General features: G+C 42.5%; 1 protein-coding gene across 1 annotated transcript in view; it reads left to right on the top strand.

The window, feature by feature from the left end:
- The window catches only part of shq1 (SHQ1, H/ACA ribonucleoprotein assembly factor), a 40615-nt gene extending 14198 nt beyond the window's left edge, over positions 1–26417 (top strand). The window contains exons 9-12 of the mRNA XM_034121949.1: positions 42–95; positions 8862–8985; positions 15266–15386; positions 25011–26417. Of these exons, the coding sequence (XP_033977840.1) occupies positions 42–95; positions 8862–8985; positions 15266–15386; positions 25011–25605 (894 nt within the window). The 3' untranslated portion in view covers positions 25606–26417. The remainder of the gene's footprint in view (positions 1–41; positions 96–8861; positions 8986–15265; positions 15387–25010) is intronic.
- Positions 26418–27920: the final 1503 nt, after the last annotated feature.

Below are 27920 nucleotides of genomic sequence, written 5' to 3'. Positions count from 1 at the left end.
TCATTGCTGTGGTGATAAGTGGTCCCTTTCCCCCCCCGCAGGTAGAGTCACCGTGGACGATCAGAAAACTCAGCGGGACTCTCTGCTGGCTGGAGGTGAGTCAGTTACTGCCCAAGGAAATAAGATGTGAAGGGTTTACTCTTACATTCTTATGTATTTGCTAATTGAATTGTGGCTAGAGCCATATGTAATAGGCTGACATCTACTGGTCAGTTGGTTCATTGGTTGGTCAATGGGCGATTGTCCAACCGTTTCTTATTGGTTGGATTATGGCGGTTGTTACTCTCAATCTCAGAATATTGCTTTTTACAATTATTTACTACACACACACACACACACACACACAAGCAGTCCTTGTCTCAGACCTGACAATTGTGTTACTATAATGCCTAAAGTTTGCGATTTCCTGTTGCGTATCAAGGTTGATTAACTTTGAGTCTGTCATTTAAGTGTAAAATGTAAGTACATAATACTAATGTTATAAAGGATTTCATATGCTGCAAATAGCTTAATAATTACGGCCGATTCAGTTCATCTTAAAATAATGTGCTGTCATTTTCCCTTAATTGACCAATTGATATGTTGAACAGTTGGAAGAGTTTTAGTGAACCAAGATTTTCTTTGTTAGTTCCTGGTCAGATGTCCTCTCAACCTTCTTAAACAACAACAAAACAGGCCCTGGGAAGAGTGATTGCCCATTGAAAAAGGTCATTTATACAATTTCTTTGGGTCTTGAGGGTCCTGTGTGAAGTCTAATAAGTGATGTTCCTTGACTCAGCGTTGATTGCTGCTAAAAACTACAAGCAAATTTGGGTGTGAAAGTCAGAAACTTCTTCAGCCCGCTCCTCATCTCTCCTTGAGACTAGTTTCTCAAGGCTAAGTTGCACTATGGGTTGCCTTTTTTCCAGTTCTTATGCAACTGACTCAGGCTTAACTTCTCCTGCTTTGCAACCCATTTCCAGATGGAACTGGTTTCCATCAGGTTGCAGATGTGTATTCAGAGCACATGTTGGCAGGACTTGTTGCCAACCTGCTGTGAGAGAGCCGGCGTGCTGCTGGGTCTCAACTGGCAACCTTGCCGATTGTATTTCAAAGAAAAATTTCAAAGGAAAACATAAGTTCACACACACACACTTATCACCTCTGTCAGAGTCCACGTCTCAGTCACACGGACCTTTCTCAAGACGTATCAACTTGCTGATTGTGCCAATCAAATTTGGGCATGGCGTGACTGAGGCTGTTCTCTACTAAAGTGTTTCTGAAAGTTCAACGGCCTCTATTTTAATTGATCAATTACTGAAATTGAAGATGACCAAATAAAAAGTCTGTTTTATTCCCATCCTTAGTTTTAACCAGCCAGCAAATTGACAGATTCTGATTTTCAAATATATATTCATGGAAAATACGGAGCATGATTACCATTTAATTGTATCCCAGCGAGATAGAAGATTTTTGGAGAACAGTGTTCAAAGGATTGCCCCATATGTTAACAATGAGATTCTCACAGAGGAAAATATTTTATTCTTCAAATTACTTTTATATTGATAAGGAACTGCTCGTTAAACAATGTTATTTTTTATGACTAGAGAAGAGAAAAACACATAAAAAGGGATAAAAGGACTAGGCTATTATTCCATAATTTATAGTTTGTATTTTAAACTTTTGGACAAAACATTTTTAATGCGTTGAGCTGTGATTCTCTAAAATACCAACAATGTGATTATGACTAAGGTGATGGTCAGCCCTGGCGTTAACATACTGTAAAATAATTTTTCTGTAAAACTGTTTTTGGGTGTATTCAAACCCTTAAGTTGTTTCTCTCACATAAACCGTACATTTAAAGAAAAAGTGAAGTTGGGATTTTAAAGTGCACTTTCTGAGGATAAACATATACTGTTATTGTCCACTGACGTTCCCCGGGGTCCTGCTGACACTGGGCCCCAAAGGCATAAGAGCAGGTGGGCGAGTGACACATCTGTGCAGAGCACCGGAACAAAAACACCAACACATCAGAGACAGCATGACTATAACACTACAAAAAACACTTTATTTGACCTGAAAAATACTCCCAAAAATACCAGGATTTTAAAAGAATAAAAGAAATCCTCCAAAAAACACAGTTCCCAACGTCCTGGACATAACTGAATGGACTTTATTTATATAGCGCTTGTAACCCCTTAAAGTGCTTTAACATGTACAATTAACTCAGGAAGAGTGACGTTCACCCCCTCACACACTCGGGGGTTAGGTATCTTGCTCAAGGATATACGGACATGTTGAATGCGGGTGCTTTGGATCAAACATCCAACCTTCTGATTGGTAGTTGTCCCCTGTACCTTAGAACCAGGGTTGCCCGTTTTTTTTACTTTCTTTCGCCTCCGCAGTGGTCTTAAAGTGAGCAGGCGGACGTTCAATGTGGCCCAGGATATGATCCTATTCACACTAAAGAATGTAGCCATGCGTTGTCTGAATGGTGTCTTAAAGATTGTAAATTCACACCTGTACTTAGAGCTGTCGACTTGTTATCGGATTACAAAAGACGCATTTGTCAATTACAGGCATTAACAGTGCCATAGTGACAAGTTACACCTCTTATATTATCCTCTTTGTTGCATTTGATCATTGTTCCGCAGCAGCCATTCAACACATTTGTTTGAACTGTGTCACATGATTTACAGATTGGATGTGTTATAAAATCATTAGACAGACTCCTGAGGTGAATATTGATGTGTGAATGCTGAGACTCACACATGCACACATGGTCTCACTCTGTGTACATACTGTATGTTGACATCAGTGACTGAACACACTTAAGAGGCTGATATTTGCTCTGAACAGGGTGCGTACGGGTGCTGGAAATCCTTGAAAATGCTTGACATTTTATGAGGTGTTTTCAAGGTTTGAAAAGTGCTTGAATTTTGGGAATGGTGCTTGAATTTGGGATAAAGTGCTTGAAATTGTAAATGCTTTACTTCGCTTTTTAGATTAAAAGAAAATAAAGAAGTCGGAGCGCGCTTAATTGCTTCGCTTTTACATAAAACAGCTCCGCTCCGGCCTTCCCGCGTTATGCGCGTGACCTGCAAGTGTTTTTGTTACGTGTGACCTGGGCATTCTGATGAGAGTGATAGATGACAGTATGCCAGGAGGTTGCAGTTTCAATGAGCGTTGGCTAGCAGAAGACAAATACAAGCCATGGCTAAGACGAGGGTCAAGCCCACGAGTAGCTTCCTGCAAAGTTTGCAAAAAAAAAAATGTCAGTTGTTCACGATGGGAGAGTCTGCGCTGACGAGCCACATGAAAGGTACGCCTTAGTAGAGCATTTTGTATTAGGCTAACGTTGCATGTTACGTTTGTTTAAGCTAACGTTAGCAAGCTGAATAGCGAACTCGATGAGGGATAATAATAATTGCAGGGGACAATCATTTCAGAGGAGCGCACCTATGTTAATATGTGCGTTACAGTCGCCCTCCTGTGGTGTTCAGAGGATGAAGCACTCATTGTTGTAATTCAACCCAGTCTCACGGCATTTCATGTTATAGTCACGAAATATAATCTATTGATTCGACACAGAACGATTTTAAAAGCAATGTATTTCTACTGGTAGTATGTTTCGTGCCTAAACCAAATGTGACTTGCTCTATCGAAATCAGTCACATTGACCCGAAGACACATTTTCGTTTGTATTACTGGTTTGGGGGAAGCTCGCGAGTGTGTGTGCAGGAGGGGGGTAGGGAGGCGGCGAATAACGCAAGAAAAAAGCAGTACAGTTTGGGATTAGCCATTGTTAGTCCAGTGAAGGTAGGAAGCAGCACTCACCCAGAGGTCAACAGTCCTTGGTTGTCCAAGTCCTTGGTTGTTTATAGCATAAAGAACATCTGATTTAATGTGAGGTAGGGAAATAATCATTTGAGTATAAGTATGTGTATATAAATATGTAATTTACAACAGCTGTAAGATGCTTGAAAATGCACCTTGAAAATGCTTGAAAAGTGCTTGAATTTGACTTTGGAAAAGGTGTAAGAACCCTGTCTGAAGCTAACCGTACAGGATCTATCAATGGCACTAACACCGGCCTCCAATGGGATCTACAGGAAGTTGTTAATCGTTACTTGGATCCTGTTCAACAAGCAGGAACAGGTGTTACCAATTCAAAGAGCAAACGCTAGTGTGTGTGGTCTGTCTGCTCACAACCTGCCACTAAACAGTCACTTGAGTGTAGGCTGTGTGACTTGCATTAGAAATAGTTCCTTGATGTTTTCTACCGTTTAAGACCATGTGCGCAACAGGAGGGCAACATTATCTTTAGAGTTTTTGCATAAAAAAGAGTTGCATTCACACTGGTGGCTATTGATAATGTTCTTGAAATTAGCTTTTTACATTGATATGCTAAAACAGCAGGGAATCGTTCAATGCTCCCGTTTTCTGTGGCTAATAGTGGCTGCGTCTAGGAAAAGTGGTCCGATAAAAGACATCATTTTGACAGACACAGCACCATGTTTCACCTTTTTATATTGTTTCCTGCTCTCCATTATCACTTATGGCGCATTTCCACTGCAGTGCGTAGCACGGTTTAAGCGTGCCGTGCCAAACCCGGCCCGTTTTTTGTTGCGTTTCCACTAGGCGTAGTTCCGGCTAACGGGTACTTTTTCACAGTTTTTCTGGCTCTCCAAAATCCAGGTTCTTTCCGGGCCAACAACCGGGCTGAGTATGATAAACTCGTGAGAGAATCGCTGGCAACTACAACAAAATGAACATATTTGACCGTGATTTAATTGTAATACACGTTTCAAAATGATGCCGAAGTAACAACATAGTGATACCGGTTAGTAAAAACCATGAATTAATGCTTTGACAAGTCTGCAGACAGACGGCAGGCGAAAAACCTTTTAAAATGCGTGTTTTCTGAATGGAGATCGGCTAAGCTAACGTTGTATATGCTCCGACCGTCCACACTCACAACAACGGCCTATACAGACATAAATAAAGCAGCGACTGTATTCACCATGACACAGACAGTCTGTGGTTTGTACTTGTTTAACTTTTGTCTAGTTTCTGAACAGATATGAGGAGCTGTGAGCTCTGAGTGCTAACAGCTAACGGCTGATGTTGGTTTTCTGTGGTTCGCATTGAATATGACGTCACCGCTCCGCCTACACTGCGTTACTATAGTTACTGCCCCAGCTACTAAACTGTAATGGAAATGCGCCATTAGTGTAGTGTATATCCAACACAGCATTCAAGTGTTCTCATGGTCAGATGGTTTTCTTTTTGTTTATTCGATGGATGCAGACGTATACATTTGATCCAGTTAACCCTTGCCCCATTTGAAATAACAGGTTACTTTATTGTAAGACTTCAATAACTTCTGAAAAAATATATGTATTCTCGATACCAGACTGTTCAAGTACAACAAACCAAAAATGCAACATAAAAATAACACGGTATACTTTTTTTCAATAACTATTATTCTGCTAATAATCACAAGTTAGCTCTGCAATCAAAACATTGATTGACTAGAATGTATCCAATCTATTTTATTAAGAAATAATCAATAGGAAGAACTCGTTCCATACTTTAACAGAAAGTATTCCTTTCTTTTTAGAGAAACACTTTCTTCTTAATATTGATGCAGACTTATCTGGTTTCTTGATGTCTGTTCGAGTGATCTCGATAACTTTGCTCAGTACAGCCTGACCTGGAACAGTTCTTCTTACTTCCAGAGTTGAGGAGGTTCAAAGTTTTTCTCTGCAAAGTTATCCAGTTTACTCCACAAAGTGGGTTTATGGAACAAGGCCATAACGATGAATCCCCTTGATGTACAAAGTGATTGATCACAGGGGATGTTAGCGACAGACATTTGGCTTTTTAAACATTTCTCTGTGTATCTGCAGGTTTGCTTTTTGGAGCAACTCTGCAGTGTTGTTTCAAATGTCTTCACTCTAGCAGGCCCAGTTTGTGGTCAAACTGAAGAGGAAACCATGCATTAGCAGTAATGTAGGCCTTGCCTGAGGAAGTGGTTGACCCTAATCACCACATTGGGGCAAATAAACCTGACAAAGACCCTCTTCAGAGCTCAGCCCTGAATCAACATGCACCCAGATTACATTCATATGGATTGCAGCTCATGCCTGTCATCAGAAGGCTTCTCATGTAAAGCTGGATTTGTAGTTAAAGCATTTGTAATGGAAGGCATTGCATTTCTCATGTTGATTGCCCTCTTGCAAGACTAGACAGACATAACGTACGTGATCCTGGTGTTCCAGTAGTAACTGTTGAGCTATTCATGTACTACTTGTATGGATCTTGAATCTAATTATATCCAGGTAACTATGTTGCTGTCTCATTGCTGTTGAAGTCACAAACAAGTGACCCAGAAATGAAAAGTTATTTGATTTCAGATTGCTTTTCAGGTCAGTCTTTATACTAAGAACTATATATGCCCTAATGCAGTTCTTACTCTTTTCAACCAATGCTTCAACTGGAGAGTGTCATCGTCCGTATAACCCGAAGAAAACGGTTGTCTCATAACACTTTCAACAGGAAAAAATGATGGGCAATGTTTTCTTTATGAAGACAGGGTACCCAAAACAGCCCCATCCTCCTCTCTCTGTAGCTGAGGTCATCACTTTTTAAACTTGATGCAGACAACACTTGTTGTTGCAATGTATGTTATTTGAAATGCAAAGCCAGCCAGAGCAACACTTCTTACTTGTGCACTTTTCGAAACACGACAATAATCTCACACTATGCCCTGCAGATGTTTTGTCAAAATCCCAATAAACAATATTTGTTCAATTCTAAATAGGTCTCAATATACCATTTTAAATTAAAAAGTTCAATGCTGAATAGATGTCCCATTCTACACTATGGCTTTGGAGGTATAGCGGTAGTCCACCAAAGAAAGGTTGGTGGTTTGATTCCCAGCCCTGCTGTCAACATGTTGATGTGTTGCACCCAATGGCATGGCCAATGCTGTGTGAATGTTAGTTTCCCTGAGCAGTAGCTCTCTGTATGGCAGCCTCTGTATGAATGGGTTGCAAAGAATGGAATAGCATTATATAAACGCTCCTTTTACATATCATATTCCACAGACTTAAGAAAGCACCTTTTCGTGGCACATTACATTCCCTGCTGAAATCACATAGTTATTTGAGTATGTTTCAACAAAAATGGGAAAATAAAAACAAAGACTTATTCAAATGTATGTATTGTAGTTGTTTGCTCAACACCTCCATTGCATTTCCTTCTGTTATCGTTGGTGCTCCAGAGGTTTGTTGTTGCCAGTTGTTTCACGCTTTCACTGACAACAGTTGTGCACATCTGCCAAGACAGATTTGAAAAAAGACACTCCTTCATTAATGTTACACATGTGAGCTCACACTACAGATGTGGCCCACAGCGTCCTCATTAGGTGTCGGACGTGCACACATGGTCACCACTTGTGATCGAATCCTTCTAATTATAAACAGGCCAGTGATGCTGCCTAGAGGAGTTGTGTTGAACAGACCCTAACAGCAGTGTGTACTTTCTCTGCCGTGTTGCCACAGTGGAGTTAAGAAGAGTCTCCACCTGGCAGCTCTTCACTGTCAGTCAGTCAGCCGGCTGTCAGCTGCTATTGACAGGCCAACTCACTCAAACACCCCCACCCCTTTTCCTTTTCCTTTTCCTCTTCCCGTCACCTTGTGCTCGACAATAGATTCCTCTCCTTCTTTGACTGCCTGCCTGTCTTTGTGTCACCGTTAAATCAGCTTCCTCCCCCTCTGCTATCTCTTTTTTCTCTCACTGTCTATCTCTCTTCCCTCGCCTAACATTCACATTCCCCCCTTCACCACCTTGTTTTTCCAAGATTCAAATTATTGTCATATGCACAGTAGCAACAGTGTAGATATGGTAATGAAAGTCCTAGGCTCCTCCAACAATGCAACATCAATATATATAAGACATGAAACAAGACACAAATTAAATAGTGCAAGAAAAAACTGAGCACAATAAAATAGTGCAACATTATCTTGCAAGATCAATGAAGTATCAGAATACCTTTATTTGTCCCACAGAGGGAATGATTACATTGTTACAGCCAAAATAAAACACTATTAGATAAGGGCGTTCACATAGCATTTAAATTAAAAAGTGTAACATTCGTAATACATTTCTCCAATTGACATTTTGCACAAAACTGTTATTGCACAACAGTGGTAGTAAACTATATGCATGTAAAAAAAAAGACAAATCCATACAATAAGCTAAAAGTTGCAGAGAATGTTGTAAGTGAACAATTGAGGAGTCTATATACATATAAATCAAATAGGATCCCTCCCCCTCCGTCTGCTGCATGTTTACTTGTCCTCAGTCGACTGCGCTGGTGTGACTCCTTCTCTACCTTATTTACACTCCTGCTAAAAAAGCCCAAGGGAGAGCATGATCCCGTATGACACGCACTCTCGAGCTCGCAACACATCCCTAACAAGCCACAAAGGCAGAGAAAGAAGCAGGAGATGGAAATCTGTGCCTCTTGTCTCCGGGCTGTGTGTCCATTAGTGCGGAGAAACTCTTGAGAGGGGAGGCAGTGATTAAAGAGGAAGCAGCAATTAACAGGCCAGGGCTGCAGAGGTGTTTAAGAGTTGTGAGCCCCTATTTTGCCAGCTCAATAAATGGGGAGTTGTTAGGAGTAATTAGCACCACCAGCGACTGCCGTGCACACCAATGGGAGCCAGTCAGCAGGAAAAGAGAGGTTGATAAATGCTTGGGCTGAAATATATAGCTGAACCAAACCCTAACTGTCAGTCTGACTACATATTCTTCTCTGATTCAATAAAACATGGTCTGTTTTTGTGCTGAGTCTCATGCTCTCTGTGTTGCAGACGTACAGCTCCCTGCAGGACGTCCTGGTGTCCTTTGGACGGAGGGTGCTGTGCTACCCGCTCTACAGACACTTTTCCATGGTGTCTGCGGCCGTTCGGGACACGACTAAGATTTTGCAGTCAGGTAAGTCGACGAGTAGCGCCACACACACACTTATGGCGCGTTTCCACTACAGTGCGGAGCACGGTTTAAGAGGGCTGTGACGTCAGCGGCCCGTCTTTGGTTGCGTTTCCACTTGGCCTAGTACCGGCCGGCGGGTCCTAATTCACAGTTTTTCTGGCCTCATAAAATCGCGGGTCTAGGGCCAGAGACAACGAGGCTGAGTCGGGCTGAGTATGCTAAACTAGAGAGAGCATCGCTGGCAAGGGGGCTACATCTACAACAAGATGGACATATTTGACCGTGATTTAATTGTAATACACGTTTCAAAATGATGCCGAAGTAACAACATACTGATACCGGTTAGTAAAAACCATGAATTAATGCTTTGTCAAGTCTGCAGACAGACGGCAGGGGAAAAACCTTTTAAAATGCGTGTTTTCTAAATGGAGATTGGCTAAGCTAACGCAGTATATGCTCCGACCGTCCACACTCACAACAACGGCCTATACAGACATAAATAAAGCAGCGACTGTACTCGCCATGACACAGGCAGTCTGTGGTGTGTACTTGTTTAACTTTTGTCTAGTTTCTGAACATATATGAGGAGCTGTGAGCTCTGAGTGCTAACAGCTAACGGCTGTGTTGTTTTTCTGGGATTCTCTGAAGATCACGTCACGGCTCCGCCTACACTGCGTTACTATAGATACTACCCCAGTTCCTAAACTGTAATGGAAATGCGCCATAAAGTGAGCCAGTCCTAACGAGGCCCAGCCATACCGAGCGAGGCCGTGTAGTGGAAACGCGCCATTACATGCACACATTGTCGATTTAAGCTAGTGTAAAGACATCTTGACTTATCAGCATGATGCGTTCCTGACACTTTGACGATCATGAAGGAGCGGTTCATGAGCATTCAGTGTAGGGCTTTACCAAATGTCAACTTTTACATTCAAAGCTTCAAATTTAGGTTTTCCAAATGAGGGTTTGAATGTCATATTTTATGACATCATGACCTTGAAAATAATTAAACGTAGTTGTATTTTGCTATTAGTAGTTATATGCATGTTATTAATAGTGCTGTTGGATTGCTGCTGAGTTAAAACAGGTATGTGCCTCACTTCAAGTGGAACAACAGTTTTGAGACAGGTAGTTGTAATTGTAATAATTGTTTTACTTTTTGTATTGTCCCTGGTGAAATTGCAAATGTTGGAAGTCAGAAAAGTTGGAATCTAATTCTACGGTGGCTGAGCTCAGAGCAGACAGGTGTTGGCGATCAGAATTGCCAACACAAGAATAAAGGTTAGCAGTAAACTTGTCTATTGGAAATGTATTTAGCAGTGTGCGCATAAATAAACTCTGCAGCTCCACAATTTCCAAGAAGCCCCCGTGTTTGCTTCCCAGCTGCTCTGCAAAAGTAAAGAGAGAGGGATAGAGACTGGAATTAGAAACCGGAGCCGGAAAGCACAATCTTGGTTGCAAATTGTATATAAAAACATTTATTCTGTGCCTTTTTTAATCAGGGATTAACCATGCATTTACACAATTTGCCGGTAAATAAATGTTTCGTCGTTACGCCCGTGAGATGCACAGACAGCCTGGTAGAAAGCTGCATAGATTGAAATGAGACCATTTCCCCTTACATTATAAACCTGTCTGATATGTTTGTGGTCTAGACAGGAATAATATGTGTCGCATAATCTTTATCTGCAACTGTGCAGAAAGGCTGGGTTTAAACAGAATGACTAGCCATGCAAAGACATGTATCATCGTTTGGCATATTGATTCTTACTATTGGGTTCAGCCCTAATGCTGCAAAAGTAATATTCCTCCCACTAAATTAAGAGTGGCCCCACCTCCTCTGGGAGAGAAATGTGGATTAGTCTGAAACGGACTGTTGACTTTGATATCTCAAAGCCCGGAGTAATCTTTAAATCAAAAGCCCCCGCGGACAGATGAAACACTGCAGTGTACACACACTCAGGATGTGTGAGGGCTGAGATTATCCAGCTTGTGATGATTTTAACACTGGTAACTGACAGCAAATTAAAGGCCTTTTAAGCTCCGGATTAGCATTTCCACGCCTCATTAAGTAGGGAGATGAGTTGATCGGGCGAGCCGGGGAAACGGCAGTCAGTTTTTTTCCCCCTCACCTAATTTCTCTTACCTCAGGAACACTTACTAAAATCGAGATTTCTCATGTTCCCCCCAAGATTTAAAAGACTGATTTAGCTCTTAATTTTGCCAGATGATAAGAGGCTGTTTATTTGTCTCTATTTATTTAGGAACGAGCAATTTATTGTTTTTCACTCACCACTCATAACCCTCATTATTCGCAAGTGAAGTATGAGTAATAGGGGTTTTCCTTAATGAATTGTAACACCACAGTAATTCAGCCTGGCGTGTGTTTGAGAGTGTTTCCTTCCAGCATTACATTTCACACTCATTAATGTGTCAGGATAAAGCAAAGGGCAATGCATGCCCCATGTTTGAGGCACTTCATTTAAGTGGCAGCGAAAGCAAACATTCATAGGTATTAGCAAAACAAACCCATTAACGGCAGCGTGCATGTTGAGGCCTCCGAGGAAATGTTATCGGGGGGGGGGGGGTAAATATTTGAACAGCCCTCAGGAAGCAGGTGGAGGAGCTGCTTGAGAATACTATCCACGCTGCCAGAGTGGATTTAAGTAAGGAGCTACTGGGCAGGTACAGGGGAGCGGAGTTAAGACATTTGAAGGAAGATCTCATGATCAAAGTGAGGAAGCGAGTCGGCTGATGAAGCACATTTTCGCAGTGGCTTAACTACGACTTTTGTGTCAATCATGTGATACCATTGGGCCCAAAACATGTTTTTCTATTAACTTACATTGGTAAGGAGATGCCTGTAGATTCAGAGGATCTTTTCCCCCCCCCCCCGAGCTAAATCAGCTAGCCAGTACAAACACTTGACTAGCCCTTATTTCAATGTTAAGCTCCTTAAAGCCGTAAAAAGTGACAAGAAATGTCAGATGTGATCCTTTCTAACAGATCAATCCATCACAGGTCTTTGCTGTCAATCATTCAGTCACTGGTCTGAACACTGGTTGTTGAATGTCTTCTGGAATTCAGAGAGGTCAGGGAAAGTTTGGGAATTTAATCAAACTCTGGGTCAAATAAGCACTTTGACCCAGTTAAAGGGAAGTCGAGAAGGAGTAATGAAATTCTACAACTAGAGCAGGGCGTGAACACGGCACTGATGGGATGAGATGCATGGATTGTGTGTGACGAGACTGAATGAATGGGTATGAAAGCAGCTGCTGATATTGGACATTGTGCATTGTTGTAAAGTAGTTGGACCGAACTGAACCAGACTATTGAACCACATTGAAGTAGATTATGTCCTTGCTGCGGTCATGTCTGGATTTCCTTGGTACATAAAACCGATACTGTGTGAAGTTGTGCCTCTCCTGCTTTTAATCCACATCATTTTGATTAGTGGTAAAATAGGAAAAATGGGGAAATGTTGTTAAGCTGGTTAAAAAAAACGTTCACTTTCCTGGATACTACCCACCAACTACACTTTTCTACCAGACAGTATGATATAATAGCACGCCCAGTAGATAATTGGTGTCTTAAGACCGAAAGATAACATCTAATTAGCGTGTGAGATACAATACTAAGCATTTGTTCACATGGAGATAAAGATTTCAAGCCAGAGGAAGATATCGATGTACTCATTTCATTTAGAAATAAAGCATTGAGTAGGGGGGGGGGGGGGGGGGGGGGGAATTCACTTCCACTTGGGGAATCTGCATTTTTGTCCAGAAGACACAACAGGCTTTGTTTTTTGTCACTCTTAACACCCACTACTGCATCTATGCAACGCTGCTCCTTCTGCAGCCCTGAAGGAATTACTGTTGTACACATGGGTTGTACATCCTTTCCCACTCGTTGAATAACCTACTCTTGCCTAATTAAAACACCTTGTTCGCTTCTCTTGGGCATTTCACCAATAATTACTGAACAGTTACTAAAAAGAGCTGAACTGGGACCAACCTTTCCTTTCCCTCGGGATTCTTCCCTGAGAAATCTTGGAAGCCAGTTTGTTTTTACCTCACATGATCCAAGTCCTGAAGTAAAGGGCAGAGTTCCCCGCATACGATCCCATGCTTAAATGAGAACCAAATGTTTGTGGAAGGGTTTCCTCGCTGCGGGTTCTCTGTTTATTTTGATTGGACTGGAATTTCTCTGGACAATGCCAACCAGCTCTGGAGGTGCAGGGGAGAAATCTTTCAGTCCCTCTGTGGATTTCCGGCCACATAGTGAGGCTATGTATACGCCTGTTTGGAGGGAGAAGTGCTGTGGCAGTTTGGCTGGATGTATTCTTCAGGGAATCAACATTTGTCAGAATAAAAAATAGAGATTCTGCGTGATGCATTGTTGGTGTTGAGAGCTGCAGCATGCTAGCCAATGTGATCTCTCTACATGTTTCTAGAGTCAGAGTGCAGGTGTCGAACGTAAACCATGTCATATACAGCAAAGCGCTCTCACCATAAAACATGTTTGAAATTTTACATACTCTGGCAGATTATTTATTTCAACCATGATGAAGCTGCAATTGATTGCATGCTGCATCACATGCTGGAAGAAACCACACTGAATCATGTTCGACAGAATCCACATTTAAGACGGGGCTTAAATGGAAAACAGATATTTTATTGAGGAATGCCTCAAAACAATAGTGCACTTTTTTACTCTTATGAAGTGTTAATTACAGATAACCATGATTTTTTTTTAGTAATTTAACAGTTTTTGACGAACAGAAATATTGTTTTCTGGCATTTTGGTATGCGGGCTTACGCTAAAAGTAAGAGGTCGCGACGCCCCTGTTACCCGGTCTAAACAAAACCTTGATAACAATTATATATTTTAAACATTTGATGGACTTTTGTTCTTGATAGGATAGCATAGCATGGCAGTGCATTGATGATTTTGGAACTACAGTAACTATGAAGCCCCCAAAACATGGATGAATAGCCAGAATGTTTTACAAGATTTATTATAAACCATATTTGTTATAATTATCATTGATAGCTTTGCTCAATATCTCAAATCTAGATGTGTAGTTATGTATTAACATACAAAGTAGTGTTGTGTACTGTAAAACTGTGTCTTTACTGCTGTTTCTAGGTTGTTAAATGAATACATCTTCAAAATTACCATTTAAAAAAAAAATCAATTACTCACCTGTGTTACCTTGAATTTATTAAGAGAACTTGCCTGCCTCGATAATTACAAGGTAACAAGGATCCGAAAAAATAAAAGTCTTGATGATTTGAATTAAATGGTTCACAGCCGAACTAAGGCACATTTTTCTGCATGAAAACCAAAGTCTGGTGATTAACTGAAAAGTATTCCTTATGAAGCATCACTTCAACAATATCCAAAAGCTCAAAAATATTCAACTAGCTATTTATTTGGTATCTAAGTGTCCAGAAAGTTTCAGTTATATGTGCTGAGATATTTTGTATGATTTCTGCATAAATATATATTTTCTAGCAGGAGCCATTTGCATTCAGGGCGGGAGAACAAAGTCATCCCTGAAAGTGTTGTGATTGAGCATAAGTAGGCTCAGTCAACACAGCAGCTGTTTCCATATCTCCTACTAATACCCATTCATAGGAGGTGTTGAGTGGCAAAAATAAATATACTTATATAGTTCAAACACTTAAGCTGTGAGTCGGAGTGGCTGGCAAATCAATAATACACAATCTTCATGATAAGATTGTAACTGTGTTATAAGTTGAGTCTGGGCTACAAGCCTTGGCAAGATATTACTGTAAAAAAAGATCAGACAGGATTTTCAGAAACAAATGTTCCTAGCCCTAAAGTAAAAATGTCTGTGTTTCTTCAAAACATATATAAATCAGGTCTTCAGATCAGATCAGTTGTGAGATCACAGGCTAAATGGATTCAGATGTTGACTATAATGGTGTTGGATGGGCAGACTTTAATGGCTGTCAAGTCAGGAATCATCAAAAACAGTCAGTGCTATTTTTCTGACAGAAGGTCTGAGCAGAGCTCCCATTAAACAGACAAATTGAACCAAAAATAGAGTTTGTCTCAAACGAACTTCTTAAACCGTATAGATCAAATTACTCCGCAGCTCGCTGGGATTTTCCTCTGATCCCTTACCTCGGCTTTTATGTATGGAACAATGACTGCCAGCCTTTAGATGCATGCTGAGTCTGCCAGCAGCTGGAGTGCATTGTCATCCTTAACACTGAGCGCAAATAACACTGTTTCTCCATTTTCCTTCGCCCAGGGAAAGCCGGTGTCCTCAAATGCCTGCTGGATATTCACAAAGTGTTCCGAGAGAACGACCCGGCCTACATCCTGAACGATCTGTACCTCACAGACTACTGCACTTGGATCCAGAGGGTCAAGTAAGTCCACCGGATACCTTTTATGTTCACATAATTACCACTAGAGCAGAGGAGGGAAGCGCCACTCGGCCCCAATGATCCATCAGGATTAGATGAGACAATACAATGACCGAGTACCTAGATATGCAATCTCCATCTTCAATTCAAATAGCTTTATTAGTATTAATTGAAAACGTTAAGGTAAATGATTGATTAATGAGCCATCTCCCCTCGTCTCCATTATCATGTGTCAAACGTACCATCAGGAGCCTCACTTGATATGAAAGTTGGTGACATGCTCATATCTTCCGTGGGCGTAACCTTCCACTAGCATTCTCAAACCAAATACATACAAAAATCTGCACTTTTCTTCCAAGTGATATACAGTTTGAACGCTCTCTCCTCCTCAGAGTTCATATTTTACAATTACTTACACATTTCGAATGCGAGCCTGCGAGCGCATTGCTCAGTAATGAGCTCTGTTTTACTCTTGGCCGGGGTTCAGCCAAGTGGTGTGCTCGTCTGGAAAAAGCCCAGTTGAAAAATGCGTGCCTGATGTTGTAGGCTCGGTGCCCAGATGCAGACACGATAAAAGGTCTGCAGGGATTTAGCACCCCCCCCCCACCTCAAACCCCCCTCCCCCTCCTCCTCCGCACATTCTCATTTCTACATTTTTCCAACTGAAGTCTTGAATCTTGCTCTGAAAAATGCTACGGATGCTGGGATCCTAATGGGTGTGAAAGATGTATTTTTGCCAAGAGGACACACTTACTATCATACTGTGTGAAGCTCTGTCAACTCTTGGAAAAACTCAATCAGTCTCCTCTCAGCTGAGGGTCACGACATCCCCTTTCCGCTCTTCCTCTCTAAACGAAATGTCAGCTTGACCTCACATGCTGACTCCTAGTAGCCTGTGCATCGATCATTAAATGGATTAGCCCGTGCCCTCCCAGCGACCTGTGATTGAATTGTTTCTCCTATTCTATACTTGTCCTGTCAATAAAAGTAGTGTAAGCTGTTGTGTTGTGGGAAAGATGTTCAGATAGGTAAAACCACTTCTATCTTGAACTACTTTTAAAGAGCAAGTATTCGCACTCACTAGTGGTTTTCTGCAATGATGTACGAGTAAGATTTTAAAAGAAGCCTGCAGTCAAAATGCAAAGCGTCACAGCCTTCTCTCTGCGGTTGTGGAACGATCGCATTTACCGCAGACCAAATCTCTACCATCACACATGCAGTTTGTTGTGGCACCCCCTTTTGTGTCGTCTGACATGTCTGATGACGTATCGCGGAGGCATCGCTTTCTTCAGTGCAAGATATTCCCTCCGCGCTGGATTTGTCATCCTCCGCTAAGTGAGTCCCCTCTGGGAGCGGCAAGATGAGATGTAATCTATACCCCCGGTGCAATCCCTGTATCTTGTCACTCGCGATCAGCTGCGCATGATGGACATGACGATTAATGTATGTTTGTTGGCTCGGGGGTTGATTTATATAATCTCCTCGCTGTCCCACGTGCATTTCTACTCCTCAAGTTCTCCGGCACCCGAGACATCGGTCTCGAATTTACAACCTCGTAAAGGCTTCACCGTGATTTAAGCCTCAGGGCATGTGGCCCCCTTTTACTGTGACACAGAGCAGAGTCCTGCACATTGCAATCAAGAGTGCAACCTCAAAAGGAAATTGCTCTTCACATTGTCTCAGTTCTCTCAAAGTTTTCACGCAATGGTTTTTGGCCCAGAATCGAGCACACATTTCCTGTTAGTTCACCCTCACACCCATCCAAATCCAATATTCGTTAGCAGAGAGAGTTCTTCCAAATGCTACAGCACTGCAATTACAAGCATATTAGTTTCAGGGTTTCCTTTAGGGGGTCCTCAGATGCCAATGCCCCCTGCAGAGCTGCTGGGCTGCAAAGAAAAAGCAAGTCTTCTCACTTTCTCTCTCTCTTTCTCGTCTTTCCCTTTTATCAAATAGCTTGGACAGAGGCCAACGTAGATGCAGGGGAGCCAGCACAGACTCTAAAGCCTGGTGTCGTGTTACAGTAACACAGTTAAATCCGAAGAGCTACAACTCTCCTTTTTAAGAACGGGTTCACTTGAAACCATCCACCCAACCCTTTTTAATTGGGTCAATTTGATTCTTGCAGTAAAAAAAAAAAAGAAGCATGGCAAGCGTAGTGTTCCAGGAGGGAAGTGATGTGAGATTCATGTTTCCATATGAAGTCATTAGAAGGGAAATGCATGTGGAATCTGTGTCTAATAGATGTGGGAATTTAATAAACCTGCATTGCTCCAAAGACTGGAAGATTTACAAGAAATAAATTAGGGATAAGCCGAGCCTCGCGCCACAACAGCTGAATGGACAGACTTGAAGTGTTGTGAATGGAAGGTGTGAAGTGAGCAATCCCCCAAAAACAATGGGTGTTGTTTTCATTGGATAAATGGAGTCCAACAAAGAGAAGAATGTGTGTGTGCAGCATCGCTTAAAAACAACAAAGCTTACTGCCAAAAACTAAGTTGTTGACATTATTTTTCCTTTTTGTTTTCTGGGAGGATAAAGCAGCCTTCAGGACTTCACTGCTCATTTGTTCTCAGTATTGTGAGCATGACAACCCGTGGGGAGATTTGGGAAGCTCTGACAGCAGCACCCTGCAGGGAATAGCGCCTGGGGCTTAAACAACTGTGAACGCCTGAGGGCAACAGGGTCAAGCATGTGGGTCAGCATGTCTGGAAGGCCTGCGGTCAAACGCCTTGAGAATACACTCGGCATGGTGGCGCAGCGTTAACCTCCATCCCCCCCCTTTCATGCATGACTGGTCAATTCACTTCAGTACACCTATGTGTCATTGTAAAGCACAAGGCACTTATTACACAGATTTTCCCCATAGGCTACCAGGCGTAAGAGGTGTTTTCATTCCTACCTCTGCCCAGGAGCTTAGGTTTTTGGCTCCGTTTCTCCGTCTGTCAGCAGGTTTTCAGAAAAAACAGCTGGCACCATTTTTGGGAAACTTGTTGGAATGGTGTAGCGTGGGCCAAGAAAGAGCCCCATATATGTTGATGTACACATTTCACTTTTGTTAACATTGTTAGGTAGTGTTGATAATCCGAAAAAGTGGTAAAGAACTGGGAAGATACATGTGATCGCGCCATTACATTCGGAGAACGACCTCCGAAACAGGAATCACAGTGTTGTATAAAATCAAATACAGCACATCTTTAAGTAGCGTCCATGTTGTTTGAACATTATGATTTAAAGCTTATAAAAACAAAACATCTAGATAGATAGATAGATATATAGATAGATATATTGTATTAATCAAAATTTGGGAAATTATTTTGTAACGGGACCAGTGTGTTCAACATTAAAATACAAATATTTAAAAGTGGAATAGAGTTTACAATTGAAAACAAAATGAAAATGAAAAATAGTATATCAAATATTAACAATATAAAGAATTCTGGATGATTAAAATGTTCTTTAACATTTTCAAAAATACTGCAGTAGTAGGACTATAGGCTTATACTATACTGTATATACATATGATAGTATATAATTTACAGATATACAGAAAATTGCAAATTGAAGGGTTGATTTAAGAGAGTTACCAAATTTGAGAAATGGGACCATCCCAGGAACACCTGCGTTGGCATTGGCGAGCTTTCCCGCAGAATTTCAATCAGGTGTTGCAATCGACGTGTGATTCTCTACTCTTTGTAGATAATGGGGAATTGTCACACAGCCAAGCCAGGCAGCTTTCACGATGTCCCCCCCCCCCTCAACGATACAGCCGATGTCACATCCAGATGTTTGCTTAGAACCACCAGGCACTGCCACACAGCTTGTCAAACGCCCGTCTTGAAGGCTTTGAAACAGATAATGGAGGCGCTCCATCAGAAGTTAGCCGCAGCACTGCAGAGAGCCCCTGCTGGGCAGAACAAAGATGCAAATGTCTGCAGGCTATCGGGGATAAGTAGTACAGATTTCCTCCCAGCGTGAGGCCACACCATCTCTTTGTCTTGAGTACACAGGCTCATCTTAAACACTCTCTGTATTTGCATAATTTCCTCTATCTGTGCCCACTCCAGTTATTACAAATGCATTATAATGAAGGCGATTCCTCTGTCTAAACAAATACTAATTAAAAAACAGTTACTACGGCATAATACCTGTAAGTTCTAGAGGTATTAACACGTTTAATGCAATGCAGACACTCTTAACAACTATTAAAACAATTCCAAAGCTTTAATGTCTAAGGGATTACGTAAATTAAAAGTTGAGGAGAGACTATAAAATCAGAGTTATGAGCTGAATATAGTTTGTAGTAAAGATCCCACAATCCCAACAGTGAGGTATAAATTCAAACTTTAGCTTGCCAGGCTGCAGTGTTATAAATCACACCCAAAGCTTTAGGGCTTTTTTTGAAAGAGCAATCCAAACCAAGGCCTGCCATGGTGAAGATACTGTTGATAACAAATTCATTTTGATCCAGGAACATGGCTGAACATGGATTAGTATCTGTCATTATCAAAAGGAGAACATACATGTCTGTATAAAGTTTCACGAGAATCCGACCAATAGCTGTCCAGACATTTCGCTCAAACCCATGAAGGTCAAACTGGTGATCCCCCAGGTCAGTGGGCTTTCTTTCTCTGGGAAACAATAATCTCTGTCCACAATTCCTGGCATCCATTCAAAAGCTTTTAAATTATAGTGGGATGTTTACAGAAGATTGCATAGCGCCTAGTCAAACTGGTAACTGCTGATAAGAAAACAGTATGCCTGTACAACTGCTGTGAGTATAGTAAGCAATACTTAAAGGTAGCCGGGCCGGCTCAGATGATTGGTCGTGCTTTTTACAGTACTACGGCTTCCACAGATGACATTTTTTAATGGATTTTTTTGTCAAAGCTCTTAAGATATTCATTGCTATCGGGATGTTAAGAGCATTCCATGGAATATAACAAAAAGTGTATCTCGAGCCGGTTTCTCAAACTTACCTACCCCACCTTTAAAGTCTGAAAACTCCAATGCACATTTACAGACACCTTTAATGTCTGTCATGAAATCCCTCTGCCGCCAGTTTGCAAGGAAGTTGCTGAGTTAACGGTTATCATACCTGATAGGACTGACATTCAAAGCTACAACAAAAAGACCCAGGTTGTAAAGACATCACAAATAGTCCTTCATGTCACAGTTGACAGTCAACAGATATGTATGGTGTATCAGTGTGTGTGCAGTACAATAAGTCTTTCATAGGCAGCTCCAAGTCTGAACTCAAACATTGGCGTGTTGAATAAATACATCTGTTTTTCTCATTTCTTGAATCAAAGTGGCATCCAATGCCTCAGAACCTCCCAGCGTTCAGTCACAGTGACGGATCACATCTCCCCGCGTCGGCTTTTATCCCTCAGCCAGTGAATGGTACATTCTGTGAGTTACAGTGAGGAAATCTGCCGCTCATATTACACAGATTTATACATCTGAAGACAAGCTTTATCCGAGACGTTTTCAAGAGCACAGACGTGCTGAAAGAGTTGCTCTTTCAATGAGACTGATGAAAGAAATGTCAGATTGTAATTTAGCTTGCCTCTTACACACACACACATCCTATTCTCATCTGGAGACTTTGGCAGATGGAGGCGTCTTTGTCTTGCCAGAAGTTTTTCCAACCTTGAAAAAAAATCCCACCCCTCCTGTGTTTAATGAAGGCAAGCCACAACAGCGCTGTAGTAATGACTGGATTGTGTACAACCTTATCCCTCCCCCTCCTGGACAGAGCCTTTGTATTCACCGCAGGCCGAGCTTCTTCAACCACAGAGCGAGGGAGGGGAGAGAAAACAAGCACGCCTCCCCAATGCTAACTCAATAATGACTTCCCACGGGGGAAAGAGAATACAGGCCAGTCTTTGAAGTGGCTGTGCAGCAGGAGGCTCTTCTGCTCGAGCCTCGCTACAGGAAGCGCTCACGTGGCTTTTATAGAGCCTGGGCCCTAAACTGGCTCCATGCAGCAGCCTGCACACACTCATCATCATTAGTTCAGGTTAATGTCTGGATACCTGTAATCACTGCAGGAAAAAGCCATTTGTCATTGTTGAAAATGCTTTGCAAGGCTCTAGTTGTGTCAATCTTTCATGGCCTTCGCACATGGAAACCACAAAATCGCAGGACTCAGTTACACAAAGAATGCAGCGGTTTCTGTTGTTTACATCTTCACACAACTTGTGTTGACTTATTTCCATGGTCAAGAATGGCAATGTTGGTTAGTCAGTCCACCACTTTGGTTTAGACTGAAACATCTCGACAGCTATTACATGCATTGCTTTGACATTTGGTGCAGACATTCACGTTGCGCAGAGAATGTAGCATAGTCACTTTGTTGACTTTTCCTTTTAACCCCATCATGAACTTCAGGTTTAAGGTTTGAAACTAAATGTCTTTACAGCTATTGGATGATCTCCACAGGATAAATGGGAATAACTTGTGACTGCAAGCCGAGTCATCAGGTCAAAATGTCACATTAATTGGTTTATAGCCAAATACCTGGAAAACTATAAGAGCATTCAGAGAGTGACACGTGCACCTTGGCCTCATCTCACTATGTTAAAAAAGGGAGTACTAGCCCCATAATTCATCTCTAAAATGTACTGGGTTATTTCACTACCCATGCTACGCCCTTGCACAAATCGACATGAAAAACAAGCCCGAAAACATTTCTCCTTGGCAGAGGTAACTCATATCATTCCCAGTAGCCTCAGTTATACTTCAGTGTTAATTAGCAAATGCTAACAAAAATGCATGTTGTTGAAAATAGTCAACTACGACTGCTTCCTGACTGTAGTGTTCACCCCCAAAGCACTGCTTGATGCGGACACAATGAGTTACTGCATTGGTGGAGGAGAGTAGCTTCAAGTAACAGAGAACATGAAATACTATCCACAGTGTCCAATGTTAGAGCCAAGAATCTGAAGACTGTTCAGATGCTAAATCATTGCACAGCCATTTATTATACTGTGAGACAGGATTTTACAATTCCTTAAAGTTATCAAGGCAGCAATTATTTTATCTTAATGTCAATGATTACACACCCTACGCTGTGTGTAACTCAGCCTCGAGCCCATTTGTTCCTACTGGAGATATATCTTAAAAAGCATGTCAAAATATATAAATAATGTCTCCTAACTGTGGCTCATTCATGTGTTTTAATAAGAGCTCTATGGCTAAGAGGAATATGCTACACCACATGTTTGAAGGATCAATAGAATGCATTAAAGGGTAATTCTTTGCATATTTACCCTTTTAATGCACGACACAATCGCATTCCTCTTCACAGTTTCTTGGAGGGTTTTTATTTCTTAGGATTTACAGATTTTCTAGCTTGAGAATGTCGTGTATTTTAGCCAAACTCACAGCTCCACGACTGAAACCACGGGAATGTTTCTACACTCTGAGCTTGGCACGCAGCCCGAGAATCTTAGCAGGAAAATCGACTTTGGCTACTGTTTCCAAATTCTGCCACATTGTGACACAGAAAACTGCCAAAACATTTCTCTTGGATTAAGGTGCATGTGAGAAAGGGCATCTCCCTGCTTTCCCACATCCCCAGCTTATTCCTTTCTGTGTGCACAGAGGAGAATGTGCTAGAACGATAAGATCTGTTTACACAGTCCCTCCTGAGGTCTTAAATGAATACACAGCCCCTACACGCTGCTCCCATAAACACTTTACTCTCCAGAATAGGGAGCTCATTAGGACTGCACGGTAATGAGGAGCCATCCTGGAGCTCGGCAGCGGGTTAATTGGGCCAGAGAGGGCACCGGGAGCCCAGTGTGAAAAGCCCCTCAACACACACACACACTTTATCCCACCCTGAATGGTCTGAATTACAGTGACCCGCAGAGGTCACCTTGTAATCACCATGGCAATAGGGGCAGCACACACACCCTAAACGCACCGGGGGACGAATAGCAACCACTTAAGTTTTTGGCAGCAAGGCAGGCATCCCAGTGTGAATAATGTGCAGGCGGGGGGCCTCCGAACAATCTGATGGCTTTACACAAAAGGGGCCTTGTGGAAGGAAATTCATCAGCAATAAAACCCAGCCTCACTCTTCAAGGAGTTGTGTTGTGTCTTCCCTGGTGATAAAACTGGGGCTACGGGACGGAGACATTGTTTAATGTTCTGCTTTATGAGGGCATTCTCTTAATCTCTGGACACATTGAGCTGTGAGGCTGCAGCTCAGAAGCACTCTGTGTCCAGACTTTTATTGACTGTTCTGCAGTCAGGCTTTCTGCAGAACTGCCGGGCCGTTTGGGGGAACCTGCTTCCATTCTACTGGATTTATTCTCTAAATGTTCTTGGGTCCGATCTATAGGGAACATTTGCTAATGGACAGAACACCTCACTAATGTCTGGCTTCTGTCTTCAGTGTGAAAGGTGACAAACCCTTCGTGACTCTGCCGAAGTCACAGGTGTTTATCAGCCTTTACTCCATCAGCAGGGATAGAAACATGACATCCAGGTGGTTACGCCAATTTTCTGCCCATTTTATGGAGCCGTTCTATGTGACGTGTGAGAAGTGAGTATAGATTTTGTATTAAAACGTAAAATGATTATACTCTCCTCAAATCTCCAGCAGAAAACTCGTAGAAATAAAACCCTAAAAAAGACTTTTCACTGTTTCCAATAATCACCATCGGTGGTTTGAAAGTGGGAAAAATGGGCTGAATAAGTGACAGATATTCACTGACGGCTACCTGACGTTGTTTAGTTTGTAAACAGGCGCTTTTGGTTCGTAAAACATGACACACCAAAACAAAAATTGAAAGGCAAACACATCAAGTCATGCCCTGAGGCTTAAATCACGGTGAAGCCTTTACGAGGTTGTAAATTCGAGACCGATGTCTCGGCAGCCGGAGAACTTGAGGAGTAGAAATGCACGTGGGACAGCGAGGAGATTATATAAATCAACCCCCGAGTCTAACACTTCTTTTTAAATAAAACCTGCATTTGCACGCTTATTTTAGTGGAAAACAGCCTGATTGTTGGGTAAACTATCCCATTTAAAATCACACTAAAATGATATATTTTTCTCCCTGGCATCCATTATATTCTCAGGAATTGTTGGCTGCTCGTGAAATCATAAAAAAATCCCATCTTGTCTGGTGTGAAAGGTTCCTCTGCTTGCCGCTGCCTCAAACTGTTGGCTTAGCCTCTCATAATGCGAGAGGGGAAAGTGTGCAAATTTGCATGTACTGGCCGAGGGTGGGGAGGGGGAGGGGGAGAGCTCTGCCTCTCTCTGTAATCCCTCTCAGTCTCTTGTCACCTCTCGCAGGGAGAGCGGCAGTGGGGGAGGGGAAGAGCCCCGCGTATCAGCGCAGCTCATCTGCCTACATTATTAAACATCCATATTTCCATATTTCATTGAGCCCCCCGCGCCTCGGCAAATCGCGTTCTACTTAGTATTCAGATGAGAATGGGATATGGTTAATGGGTATTAGATTTGTAGATGGTTATCCCGTGGCTATGTCTTTCATACGCAGAGCCCAGTCCATCAGTTAGCATCTCTCCCTGATGAAGTTGTAGTTTGATGTCACCTTTTTTCCCTTTTCTAACTTCTCCTTCTTTCCCACTCTTTTATCTCCACAGGTCCAAGAAGATGTCAGCGTTGGCCGCGACGTTGCAGAAAGCTTCCCTGCAGAAGAAAGACTTGGAGCTGGAACTGGAGGAGCTGGAGGAGGCGGCGAAGATGGTGGCGGAGGAAGAGTCCCACAGTGACAGCAGCAGCTCGTCCAGTGACAGCAGCAGCAGCAGTAGCAGCAGCAGCAGTAGTAGCGACTCCTCGGATGAGAGCGAGGAATCTGAGGGGCAAGGAGAGGGAGAAGGGGGAGGGGAGGTATCTAAGGACAACCCTCCACAGTCCCAACACACCCCAGCTGCCTCTCCCCTCCCCCAGCAGAGCACACTTCTCTCAGCGGAGGATAAGGTGAACGCCCTCCCCTCAGCCTCAGAAGGATCCAGACAGCTGATCCAGGAGCTGGGGGAACGGGTGACAGAGGAGCTGAACATCTCCGAAGACTTCACAGCGGAGGAGAGAACGAGTTCACGGGCGAACGGCGGCGGCGCAACGAAAACAGAAGCAACATCTGCGAGGAGCAGCAGCAGCAGCAGGATTTTGTTAGAGCCGAGTCCTCGCAGGAACCCTCTGCTCATCGTCCACACTCAGGAGGATCTCACTGAGTGACTCCTCTGCATGAGTCACCTGAGAGACTGAAGGCTTATTGTAAGAAACGTTTTTTTAATGATTTCATTTCTATATGATCTTTAGAGCTCGTTTAGAGGACCTTAATGTCTATAAAGAATAGTTTCCTCTGAGTTTATGAGCTCATTAAAGTCCTTTTTTTCATAATGATTTTTTTAATGAGCAAGTGTATGCTTTGAGGTCTCATTTCATTAAAGGATAGTAAAGGAATTAGAGGCAGTCTTCTTTTTCTTCTGCCATATGTAAATCTGCAACTAGTGAGTTAATTGAAAGAAAAGGGCATTTATTTTGGTAATAGATTGATCTTTCAAGTAAGTAAAGGAAGTAAAAGCTGTTTTCAGCCTCTTAAATATGGAGATTTCCTGCTTTTCTGTTTTATATCATAATAAAGGGAATAACTTTGGGTTTAGGACTGACAAAACAAGACATTCGAAGATCTCCTCTTGCAATGGAGAAGCTGGGATGGACATTTTTCACTATTTTCTGATATTCTACACATCAATCAAAAAAATCAATAATAGCAAGTTGCAACCCTAGCCTTGAGTTATGTAACACTCTTGCTACTGCTGCCCGATGTCTAAGCCGCCTACATGCTGTACAAATGTATTTAGTCTTGCATACTGTGTTTTGTTTTACATGAATTCTAAATGTAATTATGTAAACTAATTCAACAGAGTTTGTGAACTAGACCTCTGCTACAAATGTAAAACGTCTGCTACAAATGTACATTTCCATACTCGTATCAACAAATGCAGTCTATCTATATTTGCCTCCAATAAACCAAACTAATATCATTCCAGGAAGCTGACAATCCTTCATTGTTGCAGATCTCCCTGCCAAAGTGGCTGGCAGAGCTGCTTTAAGTGGGCTTTTCTTTTCTTAATGAATGGAAGGAAAAGCACTAACCTCCTTCCGAAAGAATTGATTGAAGTGGAAAAGACTGTCGGCACTAAACGGGGCCGCGGAGCACGCAGGAGTGATTGATTCATCTGGCATGAATGGAGGAGCGCCGTCAACACGGCTCAATATCATCGGCCGTGTCTAGCAGGCGAGAGAAAACAAACAAGGAAGCACATGTCAGGCAGATAGATGAGAGCTGCGAGCGGAGGCTGCGGCACGGGAGCTGTTAGTTTGAGAGATAAGAGCACCCCGGGGCCCGAGGCAGAGCGAGAGATAGAGGAGCCGAGGGCCGGAGAGACTCACTGACACGCTGGCCAGCTCAGGCGTGAAGACGTCCGCATACATCTGCAACAGAAGCCAAATCCACTTACCCTGCAATAAAATAGATTTTCATTTTGTGTCCCCGGTGTGGTTTCTGTTATTGAGGGAGCATAAAGAGATCCAGAAATTAGCCAAATCTGTCCGGCTTTATGACCCTAACTGACTCAGAGAGTGATTGATGGAGCGCAGCCACAGTGTTGCCTCGGGCATTTTCAAGGCAAATGTTATCCCACGTGAATGAAGGCTTCTCAGGAACCGGCGGTGATGATGGCTCCTTTAGGTAGGCGGTGTCTCTAATATTGTGTTAGCGAGATGGATGGTGTTGTTAAACACCTCCCAAGAAGACACAACCTCCCAGCAACACCCCCTTGGGAGCGAGCGCCATCATCGCTGTGACGGAGATGAGTTACATCGCGACAGGCGGCCCGTTTAAACCCCCCTTCGTTCTGGGGACATGAGTTCGGGGACTGCGCGGCCCCCGCAGGCGGCGCTCCCCTGGCCCCTCTGAGGTTTAACATTGATTAAGTGACACCGGGCCCCGATGCCGTTTTTCATTTTAAAGTGGCCTCCATATTCCCCCATTAGTGCAGACGTCTCGGAGCCTGACCGGGGATCCGCCGCCGAGCTCTGCACTTCACTTGCTTCTTCTGCAATTAATACCACTCACCAACAGACATTTTTCATGAGAAAGGCTGTGGTTTAATGAATGTGGCTGATAAATTATACAAGGCTGTAATAAATGTGATGTCCATGCTCTATTTTCACTTAGATTTGATAAATCAGCCCCTTACCCATGTAGTGAGTGTGCCCTTTGACCCCCAAAGGTCTAAGAAAGTGGAGTAATGTGTTCAGGACTTATGTTGGCCACTGAGGTAATTAGCCCATTAGCAACTGCACATGTCAAATAAGAAAAGGTTACTAAAGCTGGTAATGTATTAGCTTTTTCCTGCATTGTCCACATACTTATCTTCATACTTGATGGGTACCGGCAGAATGAGCTAGTAAAAGTCTAGAGGACAGGTCAAGGCCGAATCATCTCCAGCCACCAGCAGAATATATTTATTGAAAATTCTTGA

Source organism: Trematomus bernacchii, unplaced genomic scaffold, assembly GCF_902827165.1.
Source record: "Trematomus bernacchii unplaced genomic scaffold, fTreBer1.1, whole genome shotgun sequence".
In the NCBI taxonomy this organism is placed as follows: domain Eukaryota; kingdom Metazoa; phylum Chordata; class Actinopteri; order Perciformes; family Nototheniidae; genus Trematomus; species Trematomus bernacchii.
This window is presented reverse-complemented; position numbering and strand designations above follow the sequence as displayed.